The sequence below is a fragment of the Anabrus simplex genome, chromosome 2, assembly GCF_040414725.1.
Source record: "Anabrus simplex isolate iqAnaSimp1 chromosome 2, ASM4041472v1, whole genome shotgun sequence".
In the NCBI taxonomy this organism is placed as follows: Eukaryota; Metazoa; Arthropoda; class Insecta; order Orthoptera; family Tettigoniidae; genus Anabrus; species Anabrus simplex.
Genome location: NC_090266.1, coordinates 1,032,577,017 through 1,032,602,827, shown reverse-complemented (window position 1 = coordinate 1,032,602,827; position 25,811 = coordinate 1,032,577,017). Strand labels below are relative to the sequence as shown.

Below are 25,811 nucleotides of genomic sequence, written 5' to 3'. Positions count from 1 at the left end.
CTGTTTACATAATTCAGTCTGTAGTAGAAGCACTTGGTCTTAGTTCTGGCAATTAACTGATCAACAAATCTTCTATTCAACGCATTCGAACACAAATGAGAAAAGATAGAGCGAGATCCATTAAATCCGATTTTCAGAATAACGTTCCCTAAGTAGTTACTGTTCATTAGGATGGAAAATTGTTACCTGCTCTGGACGTAGAAGTTCTAAAGAAGAACGCCTACCAATTATTACTTCATATGACAAGGAAGAACAACTTCTTGCTGTGCCGAAGTTAGACAACTCTTCCGGCAAAGAGCAAGCGAAAGCAGTGTCAAATGCCCTTCATGACTGGAACCCGGATGATAAGGTACAAATAATGTGCTGTGATAAAACAGCATCCAATACAGGATGCTTGAACGGAGCTTGTGTGCTTTTAGAGCAAAAACTAGAAAGAGAGTTGTTACTCCTTCCTTGCCGCCATCACATTTCCAAACTGGTGCTCAAATGTGTGTTTGAATCAAAGATTCAACAAATCACTAGCAGTCCTGATATTCCGCTGTTCAAAAAGTTTAGAGACAACTGGAAGAATATTAATCCTAGTGCCATTGAACCGTGCACTGATTTTGTCGAACAACATCTCTGTGAGGCAAATATTATTGAATTGGTGACGTTTTTTAACAATGAGCTGGCAAAATCGACTGTACAAGATGAGCTCGCTATTGTTTTTCTGGGTGGAGACATTAAAAATGAAATAAAAATCAGACCTCCTGATGCAATGCATCAAGCACGATTGATGGCAAGAGCTATTTACTCCTTAAAAATGTGTTTATTGAAGTCCCAGTTTAAAATGAACGCTAAGGACAAACAAGCTTTACAAGACGTTTGTTTATTCATTGTGGCAGTTTACGTGAAGCCCTGGCTTGGATGTAGTTTGGCAATAAAAGCGCCAAATCAAGATTTTTGTTTTTTAAAGACCTTAAAAGGTTACGAGAAAGTTGACAAGTTGATTTCCAATGTGGCTTTAAACAAGTTCAGTCAACACTTGTGGTACTTGTCAGAGAAAATAGCCATCCTTTCAATTTTTGATAACGAAATTGATAAGCAGACTAAAGGAAACATTGTAGAAAACTTAAAAAAGAAAGCTTTGGTGATTCCGGAAAGAGATATGTTCCATCAAAAGTAGAGACGTCTGGCTCTCTATATGGTACGTAGTAGACTAGTAGTGTTTAATCTGGTATTTAATTTAGAAATTGTTTGTTTTATTTATAGGCACTACAAGTATTTTTATCTTGTTCTAGGGAAATCTTTGAGTGATTTTGTTTCTGTCAAGAGTAAAGATTTATTTTCACGACTGAAACTTGACAGTCGTTTCCTTCAAGAAATTGTATCTTCATGGAAAGACAACGTGGCGTTTGTGGAAGCTGAAAAGAAGGTTTCCACCTTAAAAGCAGTTAATGACACAGCTGAAAGAGCTGTTAAACTAATGACAGACTTTCATGGTTTGATTACCGTAGATGAAGAACAGAAGCAGTTCTTATTACACTGTGTGCAAGAACATAGAAAAATTTACCCAGACTGTAAAAAACAGACTTTGAAGAGGAAATATCCAAATGAATAACTATAAAAATTGTATCGTTTTTGTTACTTACAAGAAGAGCATTATATAAATTTCTGTTTTCATTTATATTTCTCTAAAATAGTTGTTTTGAGTGATCGTCTACAACTACATTTAAGAGACCCTTTAAGCAGCTATTTTCTAAAACTTTTAGGTGCCATCGGCACGGGTTAAAACTAATGTAGGAAGTTGAAATCCTGTACTTGGGTAACTAATAGACTAATAAACACAGTAACGGGGTATGCGTTTCAATAAATGAAAAAAAATAAATGTTTTTGCCCTTTTAAGGGACACCCTAACCTACATACACTGCCTGACAAAAAAATCTTAGGCACCTAGAAGGGGGGATAGGAAATGAAATGAAACTTCATGTGTTGAGAGGATATGCAGTGTTATTTCAAGGGTTACAAAATCGAGTAAAATTTACAAAGAACTTGACAATATAAGTCTACTTATCAGTATGACGTTGCACCCCCTCTGGCCTGGATGCATGCACTGATAAAGTTGGGAAGGGCGTCATGAAGCCGTTGTATCCTCCCCTGAGGGAAGCTGGCCCACAACTGTTGTAACTGGTCCTTGATATTTTGGATACTGGCACAGGGACGGAGTTGACACCCAATCTGGCCCCACATATTCTATCGAGGACAGATATGGGGATCTTGCTGGCTACGGGAGTACCTCACCATCATGCAGACAGTTCATGGAGATACATGGCGTGTGTGGATGAGCATTGTCATGTTGAAAAATGGCACCACGATATTGTTGCATGAGGTAACACATGAGGACACAGGATGTCCGTGATGTACCGTTTTGCCATCAGAGTTCCCTCAATCACTACCAACCATGCCCTGAAGTTGGCATATCGACGGCTCCCCACACCATGATGCCAGGAGTAACACCGCTGTGCTTCTTCAAAACAGTGGAGAATGGGACCTCTCCAGAGATTGCCGCCATACTCACAGACAATGGTCATCTGGGGTAGTGCAGAACCGCGATTCACCTCTGATCACCATGCGAAACCATTCATCAGCAGTCCATTCTTCCCAGTCACGGCACCAATCCAAATGCAGCCATTTGTGCTATGGTGTTAACCGTAGCCTACACATGGGACGGTAATTCCCTAGTCTGACTGCTGCTAGTTTCTGGCTAATGGTACGGGATGACACAGAACGTTGCATGGAGTCCATTTCTTGTTCCCAGATTGCAGGCGCAGATGTGAAGGGGTTACGATGTGCTTGGTGCACAATACGGTGATCCTCCCTTGTGGTGGTCAGACGTGGTCAACTGGAATCTTGATGACAAGTATTGCTGCCCTCAAAATTCCCATGCTGTCCAATATCGGGCCACTGTCACATCCGAATGCCTCACACGATTCGACCAGCCAGCCAAATGGAGACCAACAATGAGGCCCCTTTCAAACTCTATCAGGTGATGATAATGCTATCTCATACAAGTATGCAGCATCTCCAAGTCCTTCACAGCAATCATGCTGTTCATCTCCCTTATATACTCTACCAGGCTTGGTAACAACACTAATGCACTCTGGTGGTCATTTTACCTGTGACAGAGAATTGCAGCTCTAAATCATTTACATACCCACCGATGGTGAGTATATGTAAGTTATATTGACATCTGATCATTTCTTCTACATGCTTGAATTTTACGAGGGCTGTAAATAAAGTAGTGGCAACATTTAATGATCATAAAATGAATTTCATTTTGGATCCGTATTGACAGTCATGTTATATAAGTAGAAAAACTAGTATATTGGTTTCACCTACTCAATACCTATACATTTATTTACAATTCAACATTGTGAAAACAGCATATTAAAACAACAGGACCTGCTTCAACTGCATTAGGTGATCTTCAGCTGTCTAGAAATAACTCAAAATTAAAATTAAAATCAAAATGAATATTTTTTTAAAAAGTTATTTGTTTTACGTCGCACCAACACAGATATTTCTTATGGCGACAATGGGACAGGAAAGGCCTAGGAATGGGAAGGAAGTGGCCATGGCCTTAATTAAGGTACAACCCCAGCATTTGCCTGGAGTGAAAATGGGAAACCAAGGAAAACCATCTTCAGGGCTGCCGACAGTGGGGTTCGAACCCACAATCTCCCGGATGCGAGCTCACAGCTGCGTGCTCCTGACCGCATGGCCAACTCGCCCGGTATTGAATATACTGAAAGTTATAAAACATGAATAAAATTTACATTCATATCATATACTTATAAACTGAAATAAGTTCATGTTGAAACATCATCAAATGAAGAAGTTGCTTGATGTAGTGTGATGAAGTCAGAATGAATCTGACACTGAACAGTTCCACATAATAAATGACGATGATGTAATTAAAAGTTTCTTCTGTCCTATTCGTCCTATTCAATGTAGTCATCCGCAAAGTCTATTACCTTTGCCAAATGTCGGGAAGCCGTTAGGGACTGTTGGCAAGGCGTTCTCTGCTGATGACAGCGACGGAGTGCCCTACTGCGCGGAGTACAGAAGCCACATCAGGAAATCGGTGGCCTCGGAGGGGTTCCTTCAACTCAGGAAACAGGTCGAAGTCACAAGTACTCATGTCTGGTGAGTATGGAGGGTGTTCCAAGACCTCGTTCTGACCCACACAAAATGTCTTGACCCATCATGCAATCGTCCTATATGGTAATGCATTCTCACCACGGGCTTCACGTAATCTTCAATAACATTCGGATGCACTTTTTTTTTTTTGCCATTTATTTTACGTCGCACCGACACAGATAGGTCTTAGTAAATATGTTGGAAGATAGTCCGCCTAGTCAATTGAAGTATTGACTAGGCGGACTATCTTCCAACATATTTACTGTTACTAAGTCAATACGGATCCAATCCCGACCATCATGGCCAAGATTATTAATACAGATAGGTCTTACGGCGACGACGGGATAGGAAAGGCCTAGGAATAGGAAGGAAGCAGCCGTGGCCTTAATTAAGGCACAGCCCCAGCATTTGCCTGGGGTGAAAATGGAAAACCACAGAAAACCATCTTCAGGGCTGCCAACAGTGGGGTTCGAACCTACTATCTCCCGAATACTGGATACTGGCCACACTTAAGCGAATGCAGCTATCGAGCTCGGTACATACATTATTAACATGTGACTTTGACAGAGCGGGTAAGCATAGAAATGCAAGAAAAAACACGTGGCCTACAACTCTGACAAAACTACGCACAGAAACGATGTTAACAGTGCGCGAACAACACAATAACAATAACAAACTCATTGTTTCGTCACGATTAACTGAGTCGCTAGCGCGCACCACGCTCTCTTGCTTGCAGGACGATTGCAGCCTGGTGAGCGGGAAACATAATACACGAAGGTGACGGACACAGAACTCACGAAATAAAGCATCAAATAAATACGCTCAAAAATGATGTTTCGTAAATTACACAAGCACATAAGAATTTATCATTTATCCTAGGGGAAGAGGATTGGCCGTACTAGAGGTTATATTGGTCAAAAATAGGAAGAAGTAAAAATAAATCGGAAGGGTTGGCAGGTATGCAAGTACCAATGGACCGGCATGTTTGGCCGATGCATACATTACCGCACGTACAGGGATTTCGTATACCCCAGGTTTTACTCAGAATGTGAGCAATTTTAGTGACGCTGCCAAACACGGTTTTTATATTGTGTTGGTGTTGTGAATGTAAGGCAAGTAGGCAGTTCCCTTCACTTCTTCCTTCTGTGAGCTTTGCTTGGTTGTTTCTCTGGGATGTAGGGCTCTATGAATCTGTAAATCGCTGTAACCATTACCCTTGAACGCGACTTTGAGCGTGTCCATCCTCACCTGGATATGTGATGGCTCACAAATTCGTCTCGCCCTCTTAGCGAGTGTCGTGAGAATGCCTTGTTTTTTTGCTGGATGGTGGTGAGAATCTGCATGAAGATAGCGATTTGTGTGGGTAGGCTTATGATAGACGGTATGTCCTAAAAAGCCGTCTGGTTTCTTTCTTACTAGAACATCCAAGAAAGGAAGGCATCTGTCCGACTCCATCTCCATAGTGAATTTTATTGACGGATGTTGCTGATTTAGGTGGTTTAGAAATAGATGAAGTTTCTCAGGACCTTCTGTCCAGACCACAAATGCATCATCAACATACCTCCAGCGTATCATAGGCTTGACGGGCGCCGAAGCAATAGCCTCTTCCTCAAAATGCTCCATAAAGAAATTAGCCACTATGGGTGAAGGTGGACTTCCCATAGCCACTCTGTCTGTTCGAAAAAATTATCACTCTACAAGAAATAGCTGGACGTCATGCAGTGGTAAAATAGCTTAGTAATGTCCTCAGAGAACAAGTGTTCAATGAGACATGACCGAGTCAATCGGCACTTTAGTGAGCAAGGACTCTGCATCGAAACTCACCAAAAGTGCATTAGGTTGATGGGTTATGGTTGACAGTTTGTTGACAAAATACCGAGAGTCCCTGACGTATGATTCAGTACGTCCTATGTGTGGCTGAAGCAATTTGCTTAGGTATTTAGCCAGAGCATACGTAGGAGAACCTATCGCACTAACAATAGGTCTGAGGGGAACATCTTTTTTATGGATCTTAGGCAGTCCATATAATGTAGGTGGCACTGCATCCCCCGGGGACAGATGTTCAGCCTCCTCTTTTGGAATTGAAGATTGCCTTAAGAGCTTCACGGTGGCGTTGGACACACGAGTGGTGGGGTCACGTGAGCTCAGTCTGTAAACAGGCTCCAACAATGTAGCCGAGATCTTATTCTTGTACCCGTCAGTGTCCATAACCACTGTCGCATTACCCTTATCAGCTGAGAGAATGGTCAGTTTAGATTCATCTCTCAATTCCTTCAGAGCTCTCCTTTCGCCTCTTGTTAAATTGGGCGCAGGTACAACAGCGGACCTTATGAGTCTCACACATTTTTGTCTTAACTCCTCAGCCTCATCTGTAGGTAGTTTGTGGATGGCTGCCTCAACGGAAGTAATCAACTCCTCAGTGGGAATTTTAGAGGGAGCGACAGCGAAATTAAGACCCCTAGCTAGAATGTCGTTTGGTTCTCGTCCAAGGATTATTTGGAAAGATTGACGACAGTTTACTAGCATGTAGGATGCTAAAAGGTTTGTTTATTCCACCTATTCAATACATATATGTATTGTATGTATTATATGTATTGAATATGTATGTATGTATTGAATAGGTGGAAAAAACAAACCTTTTAGCATCCTACATTCAGTATCTTCAATACGGATAACAATGTTTTTTATCAGTTTACTAGCACCCGGGTTCGTGCGAGAGACCGCCTGTTTCTGAGCTAGATGGAGGAACTTTGATTTCTGTCTGAATGACACCTGGTTGAATTTTCGTTCAGCCTGTATAGCAGTAATGTGATCGAAAGTCAACCACAATTCCCGCCAGAGAGAATTGCTTAACAGCAGGTGTAAATAAAACAACTCTCGGGAGACTGAATCCAGTTCCCTACGAGTGTTATGCACTCTCTCGATCACAAGGGCCTAGCTAGCGCTTTGATATATTCTCCTGGCTTTCGGTGTATTTAACGTGTGCTTCAGCTTCACACAGTTGGGAATGATGTTATGGTCCCTGCATCTCAGTAGAAAGCACAAAGAAGAAAGAAGGATAGATTTCTTTCTCCTTAATTTGCTTCTTGAAAGTATCCTCCCCATAGAGGTTTTTAATGTTGCCATTAATGCTTTCATGGCCCGTACTTATAGACATGATACTGTATAGGCTTTTGGGCTTATGCCATGTTAAGAAAATAAGGTGAAATTTTTAACGTTTTGCAGAAAACTGCGCTCTGCGTCCTCAGAAGAAATCTTGACTGACCACAAGAAAGGCTTCTTAAACAATGACACTTTGAATTTGGACGTTATAATAGAAGTGGAAATGGTACGTTCATTCGCTACCAGATGGCACCCAGGACGTGGCACAACGCTAGTGTTCGAAGCAGAAGCTGACCGAACCATCACAATCAGACTAAGCAGTTCAAATAATGTGTTTGCATAACATATGACATAGACAGGTGTATGATATAGACAAAATATTGTAACAACTACTACTGAAACAGAAAAAACTATACTAAAAATTCCGTACGAATTACGAGAAGAAATTAGAAATAAAATTAATGAAAGGATCCCACAATACATTAACAAAATCTACAACAACACACCAAACAACAACACCATCAACAAATCACACATAAATAAGCTTAACAGCAAGATAAAACAGAATAATTTACTTATCATGAAAGCTGATAAAGGCAACACTACGGTTATCAATAAGAATGATTACATAACAAAAACTAAAGAATGCTTCCAAGACAACACCTTCTCAATTAAACGTAAAGACCCAACCAATAATATACAAAGAAACCTCAAAATCATACTCAAGAATACACACTTTCTTCTTACTGAAACAGAATCTTCAAAGCTTATAGCAATGACCCTCCCCTCAACAATGAACCGCTAAAGCCTATCCTAAAATTCATAAAGAAAATATCCCAATGAGACCTATTATAAATTATAGAAACAGCCCAACTTACAAGTTTCACAATTCATTCATGAATTCCTTAAGAAGCATTACTCTTTTTTATCAAACAAAACAATATGCTACTCTATAGATTTTTACAATAGAATGAAAGCATTAAAGATTGAACGGCACCACTTCCTCGCTTCATTTGATATAACAAATATATATCCAAATATTCTCATTAAACAAATTACAGAAATAATCAAATCTAACTTAAAGAACTACAGCAAGTTGAGCATTCTAGAAATAGAAGAATTTATGGAACTACTCCAATTTACCATCAGTAATAATTATTTTAAATTTCACGACACCATCTACCAATAGCAGGGCCTACCTATGGGTTCCCCAGCCTCAGGCATATTAGCGGAAATTTACATAGATCACCTAGAACACACATCAATCAATAAAATAGATAACATATTCCTCTGGTGTAGGTTTGTTGATTATATTTTTGTCATCATCGATAACAGATTCACTGATGTAAACATCATTTTAGACAAAACATAAAATTCACCAAAGAAATCGAAAACAACCGCTCTCTAAACTACTTGGACCTAACAATAACCAAAAATGAAAACCACCTATCCTACAAAATCTACAGAAAACCCACACACACTTCAAACACCATAAAAACCAATTCCATCCATCCCAACATACATAAAAGAGCAGCATGATACACAGAGCCCTCAGTATATCGATGATGATGATGATGAGGCTTGTTGTTTAAAGGGGCCTAACATTGAGGTCATCGGCCCCTAATGGTACGAAATGAAATAACAAAAAATTCAAATTCATCCACTGAATAAAATAAAATTTAAAAAATTGTCATATAGAATGAATGGATGGACATGAAGCCTACAAAAAAACAAAAACAAACAAACAAGCACAGTGGATCAGACTAAAAAAGAAGGTAGTTAATTAGAGTATTACTGACCAAGGGACCATTTATAAAGCACAATGATGCTTGATGTCTGAATGGGTGCTAAATTCACGTCTAAGGCCCCACAGAATGGTACATGTCGCGAGTAAAGTAGAACCATGGTATTTGTCATTTTGGGGTACTAATCGAAAGTAGCGAAGACTCACGGTGGTCCACACAAGATGGTACTACTCACAAGTATTGCAATTCGTACAGGGAACGCAGACCTATGGTGTTTCTCACACAATGGCACCACTCATAGCCAACGCAAACCGGTAAGGCTCCTCACCTAGGTGTACTAGTCACGGGCGACGGTATTCCCGTGGTGTTCCCCACAGTGGGTACCAATCACAGGCAACGCTGACCCACGGTGCCGCTCATATAGCGGTACAACTCACAGGCTACGCCCAGACCCATGGTGTTGCTCACATGGGTACAACGCACGGGTACTGGAATCCACAAGGCCAGGCTTTTTACTGCAACTAATCACGAACCTATTTCGTACCAATTTAGTGATATTACTTGCAAGTACATGCAACCCATGGTGTTCCCCGCATGATGGCATGAATCAAGAGTAGTTTCATGGTTCTAATTCAATCATCCCTTGGTCACCCCTTGTAGTCGCCTCTTACGACAGGCAGGGGATACCGCAGGTGTATTCTACATGTGCGTCCCCCACCCGCAGGGGGTAGTGTGTTTGGTCTGCGGGAGGTATTTTATTTCCCTCAAGTCCGCCGGCAAGCCGGTTAGGACCCCCCTATCCGCCACCTGGGACACGCCACGTGGGAGTATCGCCTCTCCTCCTGCTACGTCTGCGTAGCAGGTTCGTGGCCTCAGTATATCATTAACAAAAGAAGACTTAAACAATGAACTATAACTTATCTACGACATAGCCAAACACAATGGGTACAGTAAAGAAATGGTCAATAAAATTATACACATAATTAAATTTCAACCCAAAACCAAATTAACAAAAATAGACAAACCCACGAAAGATTACATATCCTTCATTTTCAACAACGCACACATATACCCCATAACTAACGTTTTCAAAAAGTAAACTTAAGAATAGCATTCACAACCACGCACAATAGCTCCAATATCATACACAATGTTAGAACTGGTAACAACAACAACAACAAATACAACCAATCAGGAGTATACCGCATCAAGAGCAATGATTGCGAAACAAGTTACATTGTACGTACAGGCAGAAATTTTATAATCCGGTATAACGAACATCTAAACGCAATAAAGCATAACCACTTCTCAGCAATATGCCAACACAATGAAGAGTACAAACTCGGTTTTATGAACATCGAAAATGATATGAAAATACTAAACATAAATCCCAAAGGCCCCCTGCTCAATATAACAGAAGAGTTTTACATTTCCTTAGATTAATACGCTAATCCCAATTTCAATATAAATGATATTACAGAAAAGACCAACAAAGTCATTCCCGTCTTAAAAAACGACTACCTCAAAAGCAGAGCACAACATGTGCCACAAAGCCACCAAGTGACACGTCCAACCCCGCCTCTGCCCCCACAACAACCAATCCCCCTACTCCTTCGTCCACACAGCCGGCATAAGCCCAAGACGAACCTGCAGTAGTATGCAGCGAGTTCCAAAACAGAGCACTACCCAACCACAACAACAGCAGTAAGTACACTTTCTAACTCACACACGTCTTCAGGCATTCCTTCAGTCCACAATCCATCACTCATACATAACAGTATTCAAAAACTTATATTTGTTCCCATGCAACAAATGCAATACATACCCTTGTACTAGGTCTGCCAAATCTATAATCAGTGATGCTACCCGTCTCTGAGTCACTAAGTTCATTGTAAGGAGAACTGCTACGGGATTGGGAACTGCAGCAATACATCTGTTTAGCCTCTTCCAGTATCTGACGACAAACATCACGGACATGATCTTCTGTTACGCTGGCAGTTCCCAAGTTATTACGTATGTTATCAATGGCAGGTTGAAAAAATTTCTGAAAAGTACCATAACTATTAGATGGCATGACTTGTACAATTTCACACATAAATGAAACATCACCCATACTGTCACATTAATGCTAAAATATGCAATACAACAGGGAACTCACAAATCACAGAAGCACACCACCACTAAAGTATATACTTAAAAACAATGATAATGCAACTTTCATAACAAAATGTGTGTAAAGACGCACCTCCAGGTACTTCTTAATAACTGCATCAATCTCCTTATTGATAGCAGACTGTATATTTTGTCTTAGAATATCAAGAGATTTTGAAGTACTAGTGATGCATCTTCCTCGGACTCGATTAGCTGATAAGTGAGGTCTGCAGGATGGTCTCATTCCAAGATTGGAGAGGGTCACTTGCCTCATGTTGAATGTGTTTTTCTAGAGGGGAAAAAAAAAAAAAAACCTGGCTTATAACTTCATTGGAATAAATTTAGGCTAATCATGTGCTAAAACATTTTCAGTCCCAAGAACCGCCAATTAAGAAATAACCGAAAGGAGCTGTACAAGTGCTCTTGCTTGTAAGACTAAGCCCTATTAACATTCATGGTCCTAGGCTGTATTGCTGCCGCCGCCATCACCACCATACCCTGGTGGGGTCACGAGTGCGAACTGTGTCGCACATTGGATTTAGCTCTGTTTTACATCCGGATACCCTTTTCATTACGTCAGCCCTATGAGGACGAATGCATTCACTATTGCGTGTTTATGTGGTGCTTGGTAATACGGTGTGTTAAGTGAATATGAAAAGGAGTATGTGGAGACAAGAACAAAAACCCAGTCCCCGAGTCCGAGGAATTAATCAGACGCGATTAAAGTCCCCGACCCGGCTGGGAAGCAAACCTGGTACCCTCTGAACAGAAGGTGCAAATGCTACCATTCAGCCAAGGAGTCAGACATTGTTAGACACACAGTAATTTATACAATTCAAATCACATATAGATAGACAGATAGCAGGTGCATAGTGTCCATGTATGTTTTGGAAGCACCGCTTCCATTGAGATTTTAAATACCGGTACTTCATGAATTTATTGATTTATTTACAAGTTGTTTTACATTGCACCAACACAGATAGGTGTTATGGTGACGATGGGATAGGAAAGGGCTAGGAGTGGGTCCAGAGCTGGAATGACCAGGCCGCAGACAGCCGTGAACATTCTTCTGCTATTATTCTGTTAAGTGTGGACGCTGATCCTTCCAATCAGTGCCTCAGAGTAGGGATCGAATAACTGGAATACTATGATGAACCAGTGTGTTAGTACCAGCAGTATCAGAAATGTTTGAACCAGGGGAAGGGCATGCTAAACAAGAAAGTTATCTAACTCCCCACCTATTTCCCGCCAATATTCAGGCAGGCTGTTTATACTCGGTATGCAGCAGTCAGTAATCCCATCCATCGGAGATGAGTGGCAGCATAAGAGATGGACATCACAACAAACAATGGTCACTGTAATGTTATTGTTGATCAATTTCAGGAGCTTTCAATGGCCTTATCATTCAGTTATCTTCCAACTCTGCAATACTAATCTTATCATAGTTGATACGGTAAAACTGAATAAAACATAAATGATCGGAAATTGTATTCTCCATATCTTTTGTTATGTAGTACTTTTTGATAGGACCAATAACATAGGAATTTAAAAACTGAATTTCAGGCACCTTCCCCTAAAGTACCATTTCATTCAGCTTGAATAAAATTGTTTATAGATTAGACTGTAGTTTCTTATACCCCGACTCTATATACCAATTTTCATTAAATTCTGTTTACCCATTTTCTTGTAGCTCGGCGCTGATATGGACTTAGCAACAAAAATACAAATTCATTAATATCTCTGTTATCATAGCCAGTACAGTACAAATGTAGAAGACATAAATGATCGGAAATTTCATTCTGTATAACTTTAGTTATGTAGTATTTATCGATAGGACCACTAATAACATAAATACTAGATTTTAAGCCTTCCCCTAAACTACCATTTCACTCAGCGTGAATAAAATGATTTATAGCCTAGATTGTAGTGGATCATTCCCTGACTTTACATACCGATTTTCATTAAATTCTCTTCAAACGTCTTCTTGTGATGCGCGTATGTACATACACACATACATACAGACAGACAGACATACAGAAAAGTAAAAGGTACATTTCCTTGTTGCTGTGGACATGTCTGATACAGAAATACCATTCTTTTTAAATTCTGAGCAACGTACAGACAAAACTCATATATATATATGCTGTGGCTGTATGGCTGTAAGCAAATAGAATGTATTGTCGGCCCTGCATTTTATTTTACAAAAGAAAGGAACATATAGAACACGCATGAGTACAACGATTTGAATAACATTTATAAAGGAGATAAAATACACAAATCTAAAGAAAAAAGCCTTCAGTTATCTGGAAACAAAAATGTGAACTGAGTTTTGTTTAAGAGAGCAGCATAAAAGAGCTATGGAAAAGAACATTGAAACTATTAAAGAGAACAGGAAAATTATGGGTCTTTTAATAACTACTGTTTACTTTCTGGGCTCTCAGGGACTTGCTTTTCGGGGTCAAAAAGAAAGTAGTGTATCTCTGAAATGAGATATCCATGTTCAGATTTTGAACATCTTGGTACATTGCAACAATCAACTTTAAACTTACTTGGACACTTCAGTAGTTTTTTGTGGTACTTCTCCCAAACATTCAGAATGATTTAATATTCATTCTCTCTCTCTGAGGTGTTGACTATCAAAGGTGCAACTTGTTTCCTAAATTCTTACCTTACTTATTCATGAAAGACCGCAGAGTTGATCTAGTTTACAAGAAGTAAGATAAGCAATATCTTACTTAAATGCTTTCGTAACCATTTAATAACTGTTAAAAATCTAAAAAACTGCTGTTAGTTTTAACGATAATCGCAAATTAATTCAATAACAGGTTTTAGCTGACAGTAGAAAACCACGCTACGCCCCTGATAGATAGGAACCTGAATGCATAATAGGACAAACACAATGACAGGTCAGCATTAAAAGAAGGAGCAAAAGAAACTTACTTTTATTTGACAAAAATGTTATTTACTTTCAATGGTGTACGTGCTCTTATATTCTGGCAAAGACACAAGAATATGTGCAGTCTCACAAATTTTATGGAAATTCCAAAGACTTGGTGACACCGCCCAAAAGTGTTGTAAGTACAGACTGCAGTACAGGGATCACAGAAAGTAGTTGGAAGTGTCCAATTTAAAACTACCAAGGCTTCTCTCTTTTTGTTACCATTTCATAAGGAATTAGATATTACTAAAAATGATGCACCAAAGCTATTTCTTTGAAAAAAAAAAAGACATTTACTCAGCATCTCAATGAGCACCTTTATGACTCTATGCTGTGGCTGTGTGGCTGTAAACTGTACTGTTCTGTACACTACCCATGATTACATTTTGAGGCAATTAAAAATTAAAAGCATCTTACAAAATGTTTTAAAATCATTTTTCAAACATGTAACTTCACATACATACATCAGAAGAATTTTTTATGTATTCTGTTTTTGCATTTAATGTCTCGTTAACCCTACAAGACCAAGTCATTTTTACCAAAGCAATTTAACAACAATGCATTATTTGTTCTTACTTTGTGCACCAAATTGTTGTTCACTGTAGTAGCTTCCTAACTCACCAGTGAAGTTGCCATATGTGTTCTGTTCTGCAGAATATTTATAAGTGAAGAAATGCATATCACCAGGCAAATGCTGGGGCTGCACTTTAATTAAGGCCATTGCTGCTACGTTCCGAATCCTAGCCCTTTTCCATCCTTGCAATGCCAAAAACTTTCAATGTGTTAGTGTGACTTTAAACCATTAGCAAAGAAAAAACTTTTTAAAAAAATGCCTATCACAACATAAATTTTACGAACTTTTGTATTCACGAACTACAGTTAGGGAACAATAGGTTTTCTTATAGAATAGTATGCAATTTATGTTTGTGATGAATGTTAATAAACAAGGGAGATTCTGGAATTAAAAATGGACCTTCTCATGTGGAAGCTGGATTCAGTGGCATGAAGAGGACAATTTGCCATACACCTCCTTCTAAGAAGAGGTTTTGTTTGTTGTAGTGAAAGCCATTTTCTTTTCAGTTTCGACACAGTTAATAGAGGCTATAACTTAGGTTCTTAAGCCTGCCAAAGCAAACTTGTGAATAAATGAAATTTATAAAATACCTGGAAAAGAAAACATATAACAACAGATACCTGAAGAAGAAACAACTGAAATAATTTTTTTAAATATTCTGAAGTTGCGTTTACACTAGCAAAACTCCCCTGCGAAAGTCGCTCGGGCGAAACTTATTCGCTTAGAGTGAAATTTAGGACTACCCAAAACAGAGCACAATTCAGAACGAAAAATAGCGCGAGTGGGGCGAGCTGCCTTCGACAAGGCTGAAAGCTTCAGTTCTGATTTTGCAGCCAACATGGAAACGTGTTTTGTCCCTCGAGCTGCTGCAGCCACCTTTTAAATCATATCAATGTCATTTTTTATCAAGAAAGGGAAGAAGAAAAATCGGCGCCCTTGACAATGGTAGAGCAAACAATTATTCCTTGGAAGAAGCCAATATGGAAACAGCCGTATGAGAGAAGTGGTACAGGAACCCAATGATGATACAATTAACAACTTCGTCCGCATGAGTACCCAAGATTTTGAACAATTCGTTTCACTGATCAGTCAAAAAGTTGGAAAAAAAGACACAACATTCGGAAAAGCAGTAACAGTGAGAGAAAGGTTGGCGGTCACAGTGTGTTTCTTAGCAACTGGTGATTCGTAAACAAGTTTGCAGTATTTCTAGAAATAGGAAAGTTTAGTTGAGAACTATCTTCCATCCACGCATCTTCTCTTTTATTGTGATTGAAATAGTTTTTGTTTTTCATATTCCACATAAAATCTCGATTTTTGTAGAGCTTGATGAGCTGCAAGCACTGTTCTTGATTCATCCCTTGTGCAACTATGGGGACCACGTTTACACTGAGCGAAATTCGATGAGTGAAACCATTTGATGCGCGGACAAAAACCGAGTGAGCTCCGGCTCGCAGCGAAGGCCCTCACTCTGCAATTACTCAGGGGTGGGGGAGCGTCTACACAAAGCGCAATATCCTCGCGAAATATTTTTGCAAGGGAATTGAGCCTAGTGTAAACGCAGTTTTAAAAGAGGCAAATGACTACTTCATATTGCAAAATGAGATCCTTGATGAATTGCAAAGAGCACTGTGCAAATCAGTGTATAAAATGTTCCAGATGAATGAAGATGCTGTGTGTGATATTTTTGTGGACCTTCCTCAAGCAAAAGCAAAACCTAGCGGTAGGAAGAGCGCAGTTTGCCACATAGATGCTACTTAGAACGGTCAAGATGTCATAGTGCAGTTAGAGCCTGCAAGGGAAAAAATTGCATTAAACATGGTGAAAAAAATTGAAAATCAATTAAGCTGTGTCTTTTTTGAGTAAAATACTGTCACTCTATGTTTTCTTTTACAGACAGTTTAAAAATTTATTACTCAAAATTAGTTTCAGTTATATACATACATACATTATCATTATAGATTGTTATGCCTTTCAGCGTTGTCTGCAAGCCTCTGTGAATTTACTAAACGTCGCCACAATCCTCGATTTGCAACTAGTGTTGTGGCCTCATTTAGTTCTATAACTCTTACCTTTAAATCGTTAGAAACCGAGTCTAACCATCGTCATCTTGGTCTACCTCTACTTCTCTTACCCTCCACAGCAGAGTCCATTATTCTCCTAGGTAACCTATCCTCCTCCATTCGCCTCACATGACCCCACCACCGAAGCCGGTTTATGCGTACAGCTTCATCCATCAAATTCATTCCTAAATTAGCCTTTTTATCTCCTCATTCCGAGTACCCTCCTGCCATTGTTCCCATCTGTTTGTACCAGCAATCATTCTTGCTACTTTCATGTCTGTTACTTCTTTTTTTTTCTAGTTGTTTTACGTCGCACCGACACAGATAGGTCTTACGGCGACGATGGGACAGAAAAGGGCTAGGAGTGGGAAGTAAGAGGCCGTGGCCTTAATTAAGGTACAGCCCCAGCATTTGCCTGGTGTGAAAATGGGAAACCACGGAAAACCATTTTCAGGGCTGCCGACAGTGGGGTTCGAACCTACTATCTCCCGAATACTGGATACTGGCCACACTTAAGTGACTGCAGCTATCGAGCTCGGTCTCTGTTACTTCTAAATTATGAAGAAGATATCCTCCTAAGTCCACCCAGCTTTCGCTCCCGTAAAGCAAAGTTGGTCTGAAAACAGGCCGATGTAAAGAATAGTTTCGTCTGGGAGCTGACTTCCTTCTTACAGAATACTGCTGATCGCAACTGCGAGCTCACTGCATTAGCTTTACTACACCTTGATTCAATCTCACTTACTATATTACCATCCTGGGAGAACACACAACCTAAATACTTGAAATTATCAATCTGTTCTAGCTTTGTATCACCAATCTGACATTCAATTCTGTTGAATTTCTTACCTACTGACATCAATTTAGTCTTCGAGAGGCTAATTTTCATACCATACTTATTGCACCTATTTTCAAGTTCCAAGATATTAGACTGCAGGCTTTCGGCATAGTCTGCCATTAAGACCAAGTCGTCAGCATAGGCCAAACTGCTTATTACATTTCCACCTAACTGAATCCCTCCCTCCCTGCCATTTTATACCTTTCAGCAGATGATCCATGTAAACTACGAACAGCAAAGGTGAAAGATTACAGCCTTATCTAACCCCTGTAAGTACCCTGAACCAAGAACTCAATCTACCATCAATTCTCACTGAAGCCCAATTGTCAACATAAATGCCTTTGATTGATTTTAATAATCTACCTTTAATTCCATAGTCCCCCAGTATAGTGAACATCTTTTCCCTCGGTACCCTGTCATATGCTTTCTCTAGATCTACAAAACATAAACACAACTGCCTATTCCTCTCGTAGCATTTCTCAATTACCTGGGGCATACTGAAAATCTGATCCTGACAGCCTCTCTGTGGTCTGAAACCACACTGGTTTTCATCCAACTTCCTCTCAACGCCTGATCGTACACTCCCTTCCAAGATGCCAGTGAATACTTTGCCTGGTATACTAATCAATGAGATACCTCGATAGTTGTTGCAACCCTTCCTGTTCCCTTGCTTATAAATAGGTGCCATTACTGCTCTAGTCCAATCTGAAGGTACCTTACCAACACTCCACGCTAATTTTACTACTCTATGAAGCCATTTCATCCCTGCCTTCTCACTATACTTCACCATTTCAGGTCTAATTTCATCTATTCCTGCTGCCTTATGACAATGGAGTTTATTTACCATCCTTTCCACTTCCTCAAGCATTATTTCACCAACCTCCCCATGAGCTTGGCTGTTTGCAACACCACCAGGATGATTTCCTTTTACATTGAGAAGATGTTCAAAATATTCCCTCCACCTCTCCAGTGATTCCCTGGGATCTATTATGAGTTCACCTGAATTACTCAAAACACTGTTCATTTCCTTTTTCCCTCCCTTCCTAAGATTCTTTATTACTGTCCAGAAAGGTTTCCCTGCTGCTTCACCTAGCCTTTCCAGGTTGTTACCAAAATCTTCCCATGACTTCTTTTTGGATTCAACAACTATTTGTTTCGCTCTGTTTCTTTCATCTACATACAAATCCCTGTCTGCTTCAGCCCTTGTTTGGAGCCATTTCTGATAAGCCTTCTTTTAACGTTTACAGGCTGCTCTCACTTTATCATTCCACCAGGATGTTCGCCTTTTCCCATCTTTACACACAGTTGTTCCTAGGCATTCCCTTGCTGTTTCTACTACAGCATCCCTGTATGCCACCCATTCACTTTCTATATCCTGAACCTGCTTACTGTCTACTGTTCGAAACTTCTCACTAATCATATCCATGTACTTCTGTCTAATTTCCTCGTCCTGAAGATTTTATACCCTTATTCGTTTGCAGGCAGATTTCACTCTCTCTACCCTAGGCGTACAGATACTTAGTTCACTACAGATCAGATGGTGGTCTGTATCATCGAAAAATCCGCGAAAAACTCGTACATTCCTAACAGACTTCCTGAATTCAAAGTCTGTTAAGATATAGTCTATTATGGATCTGGTACCCCTAGCCTCCCATGTGTAGTGGTGAATAGCCTTATGCTTGAAGAATGTATTCGTAACAGCTAAACCCACACTAGCACAGAAGTCCAGCAAATGCTTCCCATTCCCATTAGCTTCTCTATCTTCCCCACATTTACCAATCACCTTTTCGTATCCTTCAGTTCTATTCCCAACACTCGCATTGAAATCGCCCATTAGCACTATTCTATCCTTGCTGTTGACCCTGACCACGATGTCACTCAATGCTTCATAAAACTTGTCAACTTCATCCTCATCTGCACCCTCACATGGTGAATACACCGACACAATTCTTGTCCTAATTCCTCCAACTGACAAATCTACCCACATCATTCCCTCATTTACGTGCCTAACAGAAACTATGTTGCGTGTAATTGTATTTCTGATAAAGAGCCCTACCCCAGACTCTGCCCTTCCATTTCTAACACCCGTCAAGTACACTTTATAATCTCCTATCTCTTCCTCGTTATCTCCTCTTACCCGAATATCACTTACTCCTAGCATATCCAGATGCATCCTCTTTGCTGACTCAGCCAGTTCTGCCTTCTTTCTTCCATAAGCCCCATTAATATTGATAGCTCCCCATCGAATTCCATTTTGTTCGCCAAGTTGTTTTCAAGGAGTCCCTCGCCTGTCAAATATTTTAAAAAATATCATCAGACTCTATCAAAACACACTTTTTATTATTATTATTATTATTATTATTATTATTATTCATTTTGCCCATTCAAAGAGCATGATGACTTGTTAGTCGGCTTGATGGCTTTTGCCTTCTTATCCTCCCAAAATTTCTTCATGAATTTCCTATGTTATTTCTCTCATTCTTCTGAGTTTTATTTTTAGGTTTCCCCACAAGTTTGTGTTTGTTACTAATGTTCTAGAGGTTCCAGAATTTCTTATGATGTCTTCTGTTATGTTCATTTCTTGTAGGTCTTCCTTTGTTTTTTCTAGCCATTTTATCTTGGAATTCTGTTAGTGTATTATATTATTTACCCTTTGGTGAGTCTGTTGTCCATTCTGTAGATATGTAAATAGAATTTTAAACATCTACTGTGTTGCATAAGATATTAATGAACCTTTCTGTTTGACTGTAAGGACTGCAGTTCTCCTCTTGATCCAGATTCCATTTTACCTGACAATTTTCCATTTTTGCTTTTCAATTTCTGCAATTTTAGAATGACCTAAGTTTATGGTTTCTGATGTGTGTAGGGATTTTGGAAGGACAACTGTTTTGAAGTGTTTCAATTCTGCATTATGCAATATCACTCTTTTATTGTAATACTTCTACATTAGTCTGTATGCCTTTTGGAATTTGGAGGCTCTTTCTATGTTGGCTCAACTATCCGATTCCGAAGGCAGAATGACTTTTCCAAGGTATTTAAAGGATGGCATCTGCAAGATCATCCCGTATGCCATTTCTAGTTGGATTTTAGTGCTAGTTTGACATAGGTTTTCTTGCATAACTGGAGGCCTGTCTTTCACGCTATCCTCTATAAACTCTAGACAGCACACCTCGTTTCTTCTTTGTTCTTAGCGATGATCGCTAGGTAGCATTTCACTTTGATTTTGTGGCCTGACTTCATGATGTTTATACCTTTGATGTCCTTTCTGCATTCTCTGATGACTTTGTCTAGAACTAAGTTAAACAGAAGAGGGGAGAGGTCATCTTCTTGTCAGACACCCATACATACTGTACTTCAAAATGCTCAAAGACTTCCCCATGGAATGGTTTCCATTATGTTGTTGTTTGAGTCATCAGTCCGTAGATTGGTTTGATTCAGCTCTCCACACCACCCTATCCTGTGCTAACATTTTCATTTCTATGTACCAGGCGAGTTGGCCGTGCGCATAGAGGCGCGCGGCTGTGAGCCTTCATCCGGGAGATAGTAGGTTCGAATCCCACTATCGGCAGCCCTGAAGATGGTTTTCCGTGGTTTCCCATTTTCACACCAGGCAAATGCTGGGGCTGTACCTTAATTAAGGCCACGGCCGCTTCCTTCCAACTCCTAGGCCTTTCCTATCCCATCGTCGCCATAAGACCTATCTGTGTCGGTGTGACGTAAAGCCCCTAGCAAAAAAATCATTTCTATGTAACTGCTGCATCCTACATCTGCTCTAATCTGCTTTTCATATTCATACCTTGGTCCACCCCAACTGTTCTTACCATCTTCACTTCCCTCAAAAACCAACTGCACAAGTCCTGGGTGTCTTAAGATGTTTCCTATCATTCTATCTCTTCTTCTGATCAAATTTAGCCAAATCGATCTCCTCACCAATTCGATTCAGTATATCTTCATTCGTGATTCGATCTACCCATCTCACCTTCAGCATTCTTCTGTAACACCACATTTTGAAAGCTTCTATCCTCTTTCTTTCTGAGCTGGTTACTGTCTATGTTTCACTTCCATACAATGCCACGCTCCAGACGAAAGACTTCAAAAACATCTTTCTAATTCCTATATCAATGTTCAAAGTGAGCAAATTTCTTTTCTTAAGAAAGCCTTTTTTTGCTTGTACTAGTCTGCATTTTATGTCCTCCTTACTTCTGCCATTGTTAGTTATTTTACTACCCAAGTAACCATATTCATCTACTTCCTTTAAGACTTAATTTCCTAATCTAATATTTTCTGCATCATCTGACTCTGTTTGACTGCAGTCCATTACTTTTGTTTTGGAATTCTTTATTTTCATCTTGAACTCCTTACCCAACACACTGTCCATACCATTCAGCGATTTCTCCAGATCTTCTGCAGTCTCAGATAAAATAGCAATATTATCAGCAAATCTCAGGGTTCTGATTTCCTCTCCTTGGATTAATTCTTCGTTCTCAGTACCTGATCCCAATCACCTTCAGAATCTCAAATAGCTTGGTCCAATCAACATTATCAAATGCTTTTTCAAGATCTACGAACGCCATGTATGTGAGCTTGTCCTTCTTAATTTGATCCTCTAATATCAGACGTGAAGTTAGGATTGCTTCACATGTTCCTACATTTCTTCTGAAGCCAAACTGATCTTCTCCCAACTCAGTTTCAACTTGTCTTTCCATTCTTCTGTAAATAATACTTGTTAAAATTTTGCAGGAGTAAGATACTAAACTAATGGTGCAGTAGTTTTCACACTTGTCAGCACTGACTTTCTTGGGAATAGGTAAAACAACATTCTGCCAAAAATCGCATGGCACTTCTCCTGTCTCATACATCTTACACACTAAATGGAATAACCATGCCGTGCTGGTTTCTCCTAAGGCAGTCAGAATTCAGAGGGAATGTCATTAATTCCAGTTGCCTTGTTCCTGTTTAGGTCTCTCACAACTCTGTCAAATTCAGACCGCAAAATTGGGTCTCTGATTTCATCAGCATCAACAGCCTCTTCTTGTTCCACAACCATGTCATCTATGTCTTTACCTCGATACAACTGTTGGATATGTTCCTGCCATCTTCCTGACTTGTCTTCTTTCCCTAGAAGTGGTTTTCCATCTGAGCTCTTAATATTCATACACTTCATTTTCCTTTCTCCAAAAGTTTCCTTGTTTGTCTTGTATGCAGCACCTAATTTTCCTATGACCATACAACCTTCAACATCCTTGCACTTCTCCTTCAGCCGTTCTTCCTTAGCTGTCCTGCACTTCCTATGGACTTCATTCTTTAATCGCCTGTATTCCTTCCGGCCCTCTTAATTTTTTGCAGTCTTGTACTTTCATCGTTCATCAATCAGGTCTAGTATCTCCTGAGTTATCCATTAATTCTTAGTTGATCTTTCCTTTCTTCCTAACATTTCTTCAGCACCCTTACTGATCTCATTCTTCACGACTATCCATTCTTCCTCCGTCATGTTTCCAGTGAACCACGTGACGTCGCGGTGGGGAGGCTTGTGCGACCCAATGAAACAGATAGCTGAACCATACGTTCAACCATATTGGAGGAGTACCTGTCGAGAGACCAGACAAACGAATGGTTCATCGAAAGGGGGGAAGAAGCATTTTGGAAGTTGCAAGAGCGGCAGTCTAGATGACTGACTGATGTGACCTAATAATACATAACATGGCTTAGCTGTGTTGATACTGCTACACGACTGAAAGCAATGAGAAACTACAGCTGTAACTAACTCTCAAGGACATGCAGCTCTCCCTGTACGAATGAACGATGTCCTGATGATGACTTCCTCCCGAGTAAAATATTCCGGAGGTAAACTACTCCTGCAATGGGATCTCCGTTTGGTGACTATACAGGAGGGGGCAATCATCAGGAAGATGAATACTGACATTCTGACAATCAGGGTGTGAAATGGTAGGAGTTTGAAATGTAGTAGGTTAGAAAAATCTAAAAAGGGAAATAGATAAAGTTAGATGTAGTTGATATAAGTGAAGTGTGTTGGCAGGAAGTGCAGGTTTTTGGTCAGACAATTAGAGAATTATTAAGACAATATCAAACAAGGGAAATGCAGCAGTTGTTTTAATAATGAATAAGAAATTAAGGCAGAAGGTAAGCTAATACAACCAGCATAGTGAACAAATTATTGTTGTCGAAGTAAACACCAAGCCAATGCCCACTAAAATAGTGCAGGTCTATATGCCTATTAGTTCAGCGGATGAAGAAAATAAAAGAATATAAGAAGGGAGAGAAGATTGAATTCAATATGTAAAAGGGGAAGAGAATCTAATAGTGTTGGGAGACTGGAATGCAGTTGTAGGCCATGGAAGAGAATTTAATGCTGTAGGAGAATTTGGAGTGGGATGAAGAAATGAAAGAGGAAGTTGGCCAGTTGAATTCGGCACCAATCATTATTTAGTCCTTGCTAATAATTGGTTCAAACACCACAAACAATGGCTGTACATATGGGCAATATCTGGGGACAAAGAAAGGTATCAAACAGACTTTCTTATGATTAGGCAAAAAGATTCAGAAACCAGGTGATGGTTTGCAAGACATTCCCAGGAGCAAATGTAGACTCTGACCACAATGTGGTGGTCATTGAAATGTCATCTGAAGTCGAAGAAATTGAAAGAAGGAAAGAATGCAAGTAGATGGGACCTAGATAATTTGAAAGAAAAGAGTTTGAGGGATTGTTTCAAGGAACATGTTCCGCAAGGACTAAATGAAAAGGCTGAAGGTAACATAATAGATGAAGAGTGGACAGTCGTGAACAATGAGATCAGTAGGGTTGCTGAAGAAAAGTTAGGAATCAGTGGATCTTGGGAAATATTAGACCTGATTGATGAACATCAAAAATACAAGAATGCAAAAAATGAGGAGGGCAGAAAAGAATACAGGTGATTAAAGAATGAAGTAGATAGAAAGTGCAGGTCAGCTAAGGAAGAATGGCTCAAAGAGAAGTGCAAGGATGTTGAAAGATGTATAGTTGTAGGAAATGCAGATGCTGCATACAGGAAAATCAAGGAAACCTTTGGAGAAAAAAAACCTAGGTATATGAATATTATGAGCTCAGATGAAAAATCCAAGTCTAGGGAAAGAAGACAAGGCAGAAAGATGGCAGGAACATATTCAACAATTGTACCAAGGAAAAGAAGTAGTAGCTGAACTTCTGGAACAAGAAGAAACTGTTGATGCTGATGAAATAAGAGACCCAATTTTGAGATCAGAATTTGAGAGAGCCTTGAGAGACCTAAATAGGAACAAGGGACCTGGAATTGATGACATACCCTCAGAATTACTGACCACCGTAGGAGAAACCAGCATGGGGAGGTTATTCCAGTTTATTCAACGAATGTTAAGTGTTAACACTGCTGTTAAGGAGAGTTACCACATAATTTAACAAAATGACTGTTTCATCAAGAATTGTCAACTCTAACAAATTATTAATACTTGTGTTAAATTAATATGGCTGCATCCCTGTGTTAAACCTCTTAACAGCTGTTAAAATTTGAAAATGGTAACTTGGAGAAGGCTTAAGTTTGAAGCTTTTACTGTTGTTTGAAGAATATTTATAAACTGAACAAGGCAAAGGATGACCCATACTAAGAAAAAAACGTATTTTTAGAGTTGTCAGAAGAAAGTTTTCTACAAAGATACCTAATTACTAAAGCCATAATTAACAAAGTACTAGAAGAAATTGAAAATAGGTCAGAGTTTCCTAAAGACTGAATCTTATTAATGCACCAGACTCTTTTCCTTTAATTGTAGGCGACTATGTTCATGATGCAAGACAAGAGTGTGTAGAATTCTGTAAAGAATACCTGCTGCCATTGCAGCATTAACAAGACATTACACTATTTTTCCCGTTGTAAAAGAATGCCCGAAAATCATTCAAGACATATCAATTATCACATATTCCCGGTGATGCAGGAGCACTCATATAAGAATAATATTGAATGTTGTGATATAACAGCCCATTCTTTCATTTTTCAAGCACACTTGCATACTTTCAAATTAAACTTTATAATAACATTTGTCCTGCATACATCACCATAACACTTTTGTTGCCTCTTACTACACATGTTTACAACTTAGCAGCTCTGCTAACCATAACCTATAATAATGTCAACCATGTGTGACAAAATCTATTCCAACGTACTGCTAGGAGCACTTTATGTAAAGAAACAAAAGACGC

General features: G+C 39.5%; 1 protein-coding gene across 1 annotated transcript in view; it reads right to left on the bottom strand.

Moving 5' to 3' along the window:
- Nucleotides 1-25,811, bottom strand: part of LOC136863262 (uncharacterized) — a 171,424-nt gene that overhangs the window by 103,267 nt on the left and 42,346 nt on the right. The window contains exons 2-3 of the mRNA XM_067139645.1: nt 11,272-11,466; nt 10,852-11,070 (exon numbers count right to left, since the gene is read on the bottom strand). Coding sequence (XP_066995746.1) covers nt 10,852-11,070; nt 11,272-11,466 — 414 coding nt within the window. The remainder of the gene's footprint in view (nt 1-10,851; nt 11,071-11,271; nt 11,467-25,811) is intronic.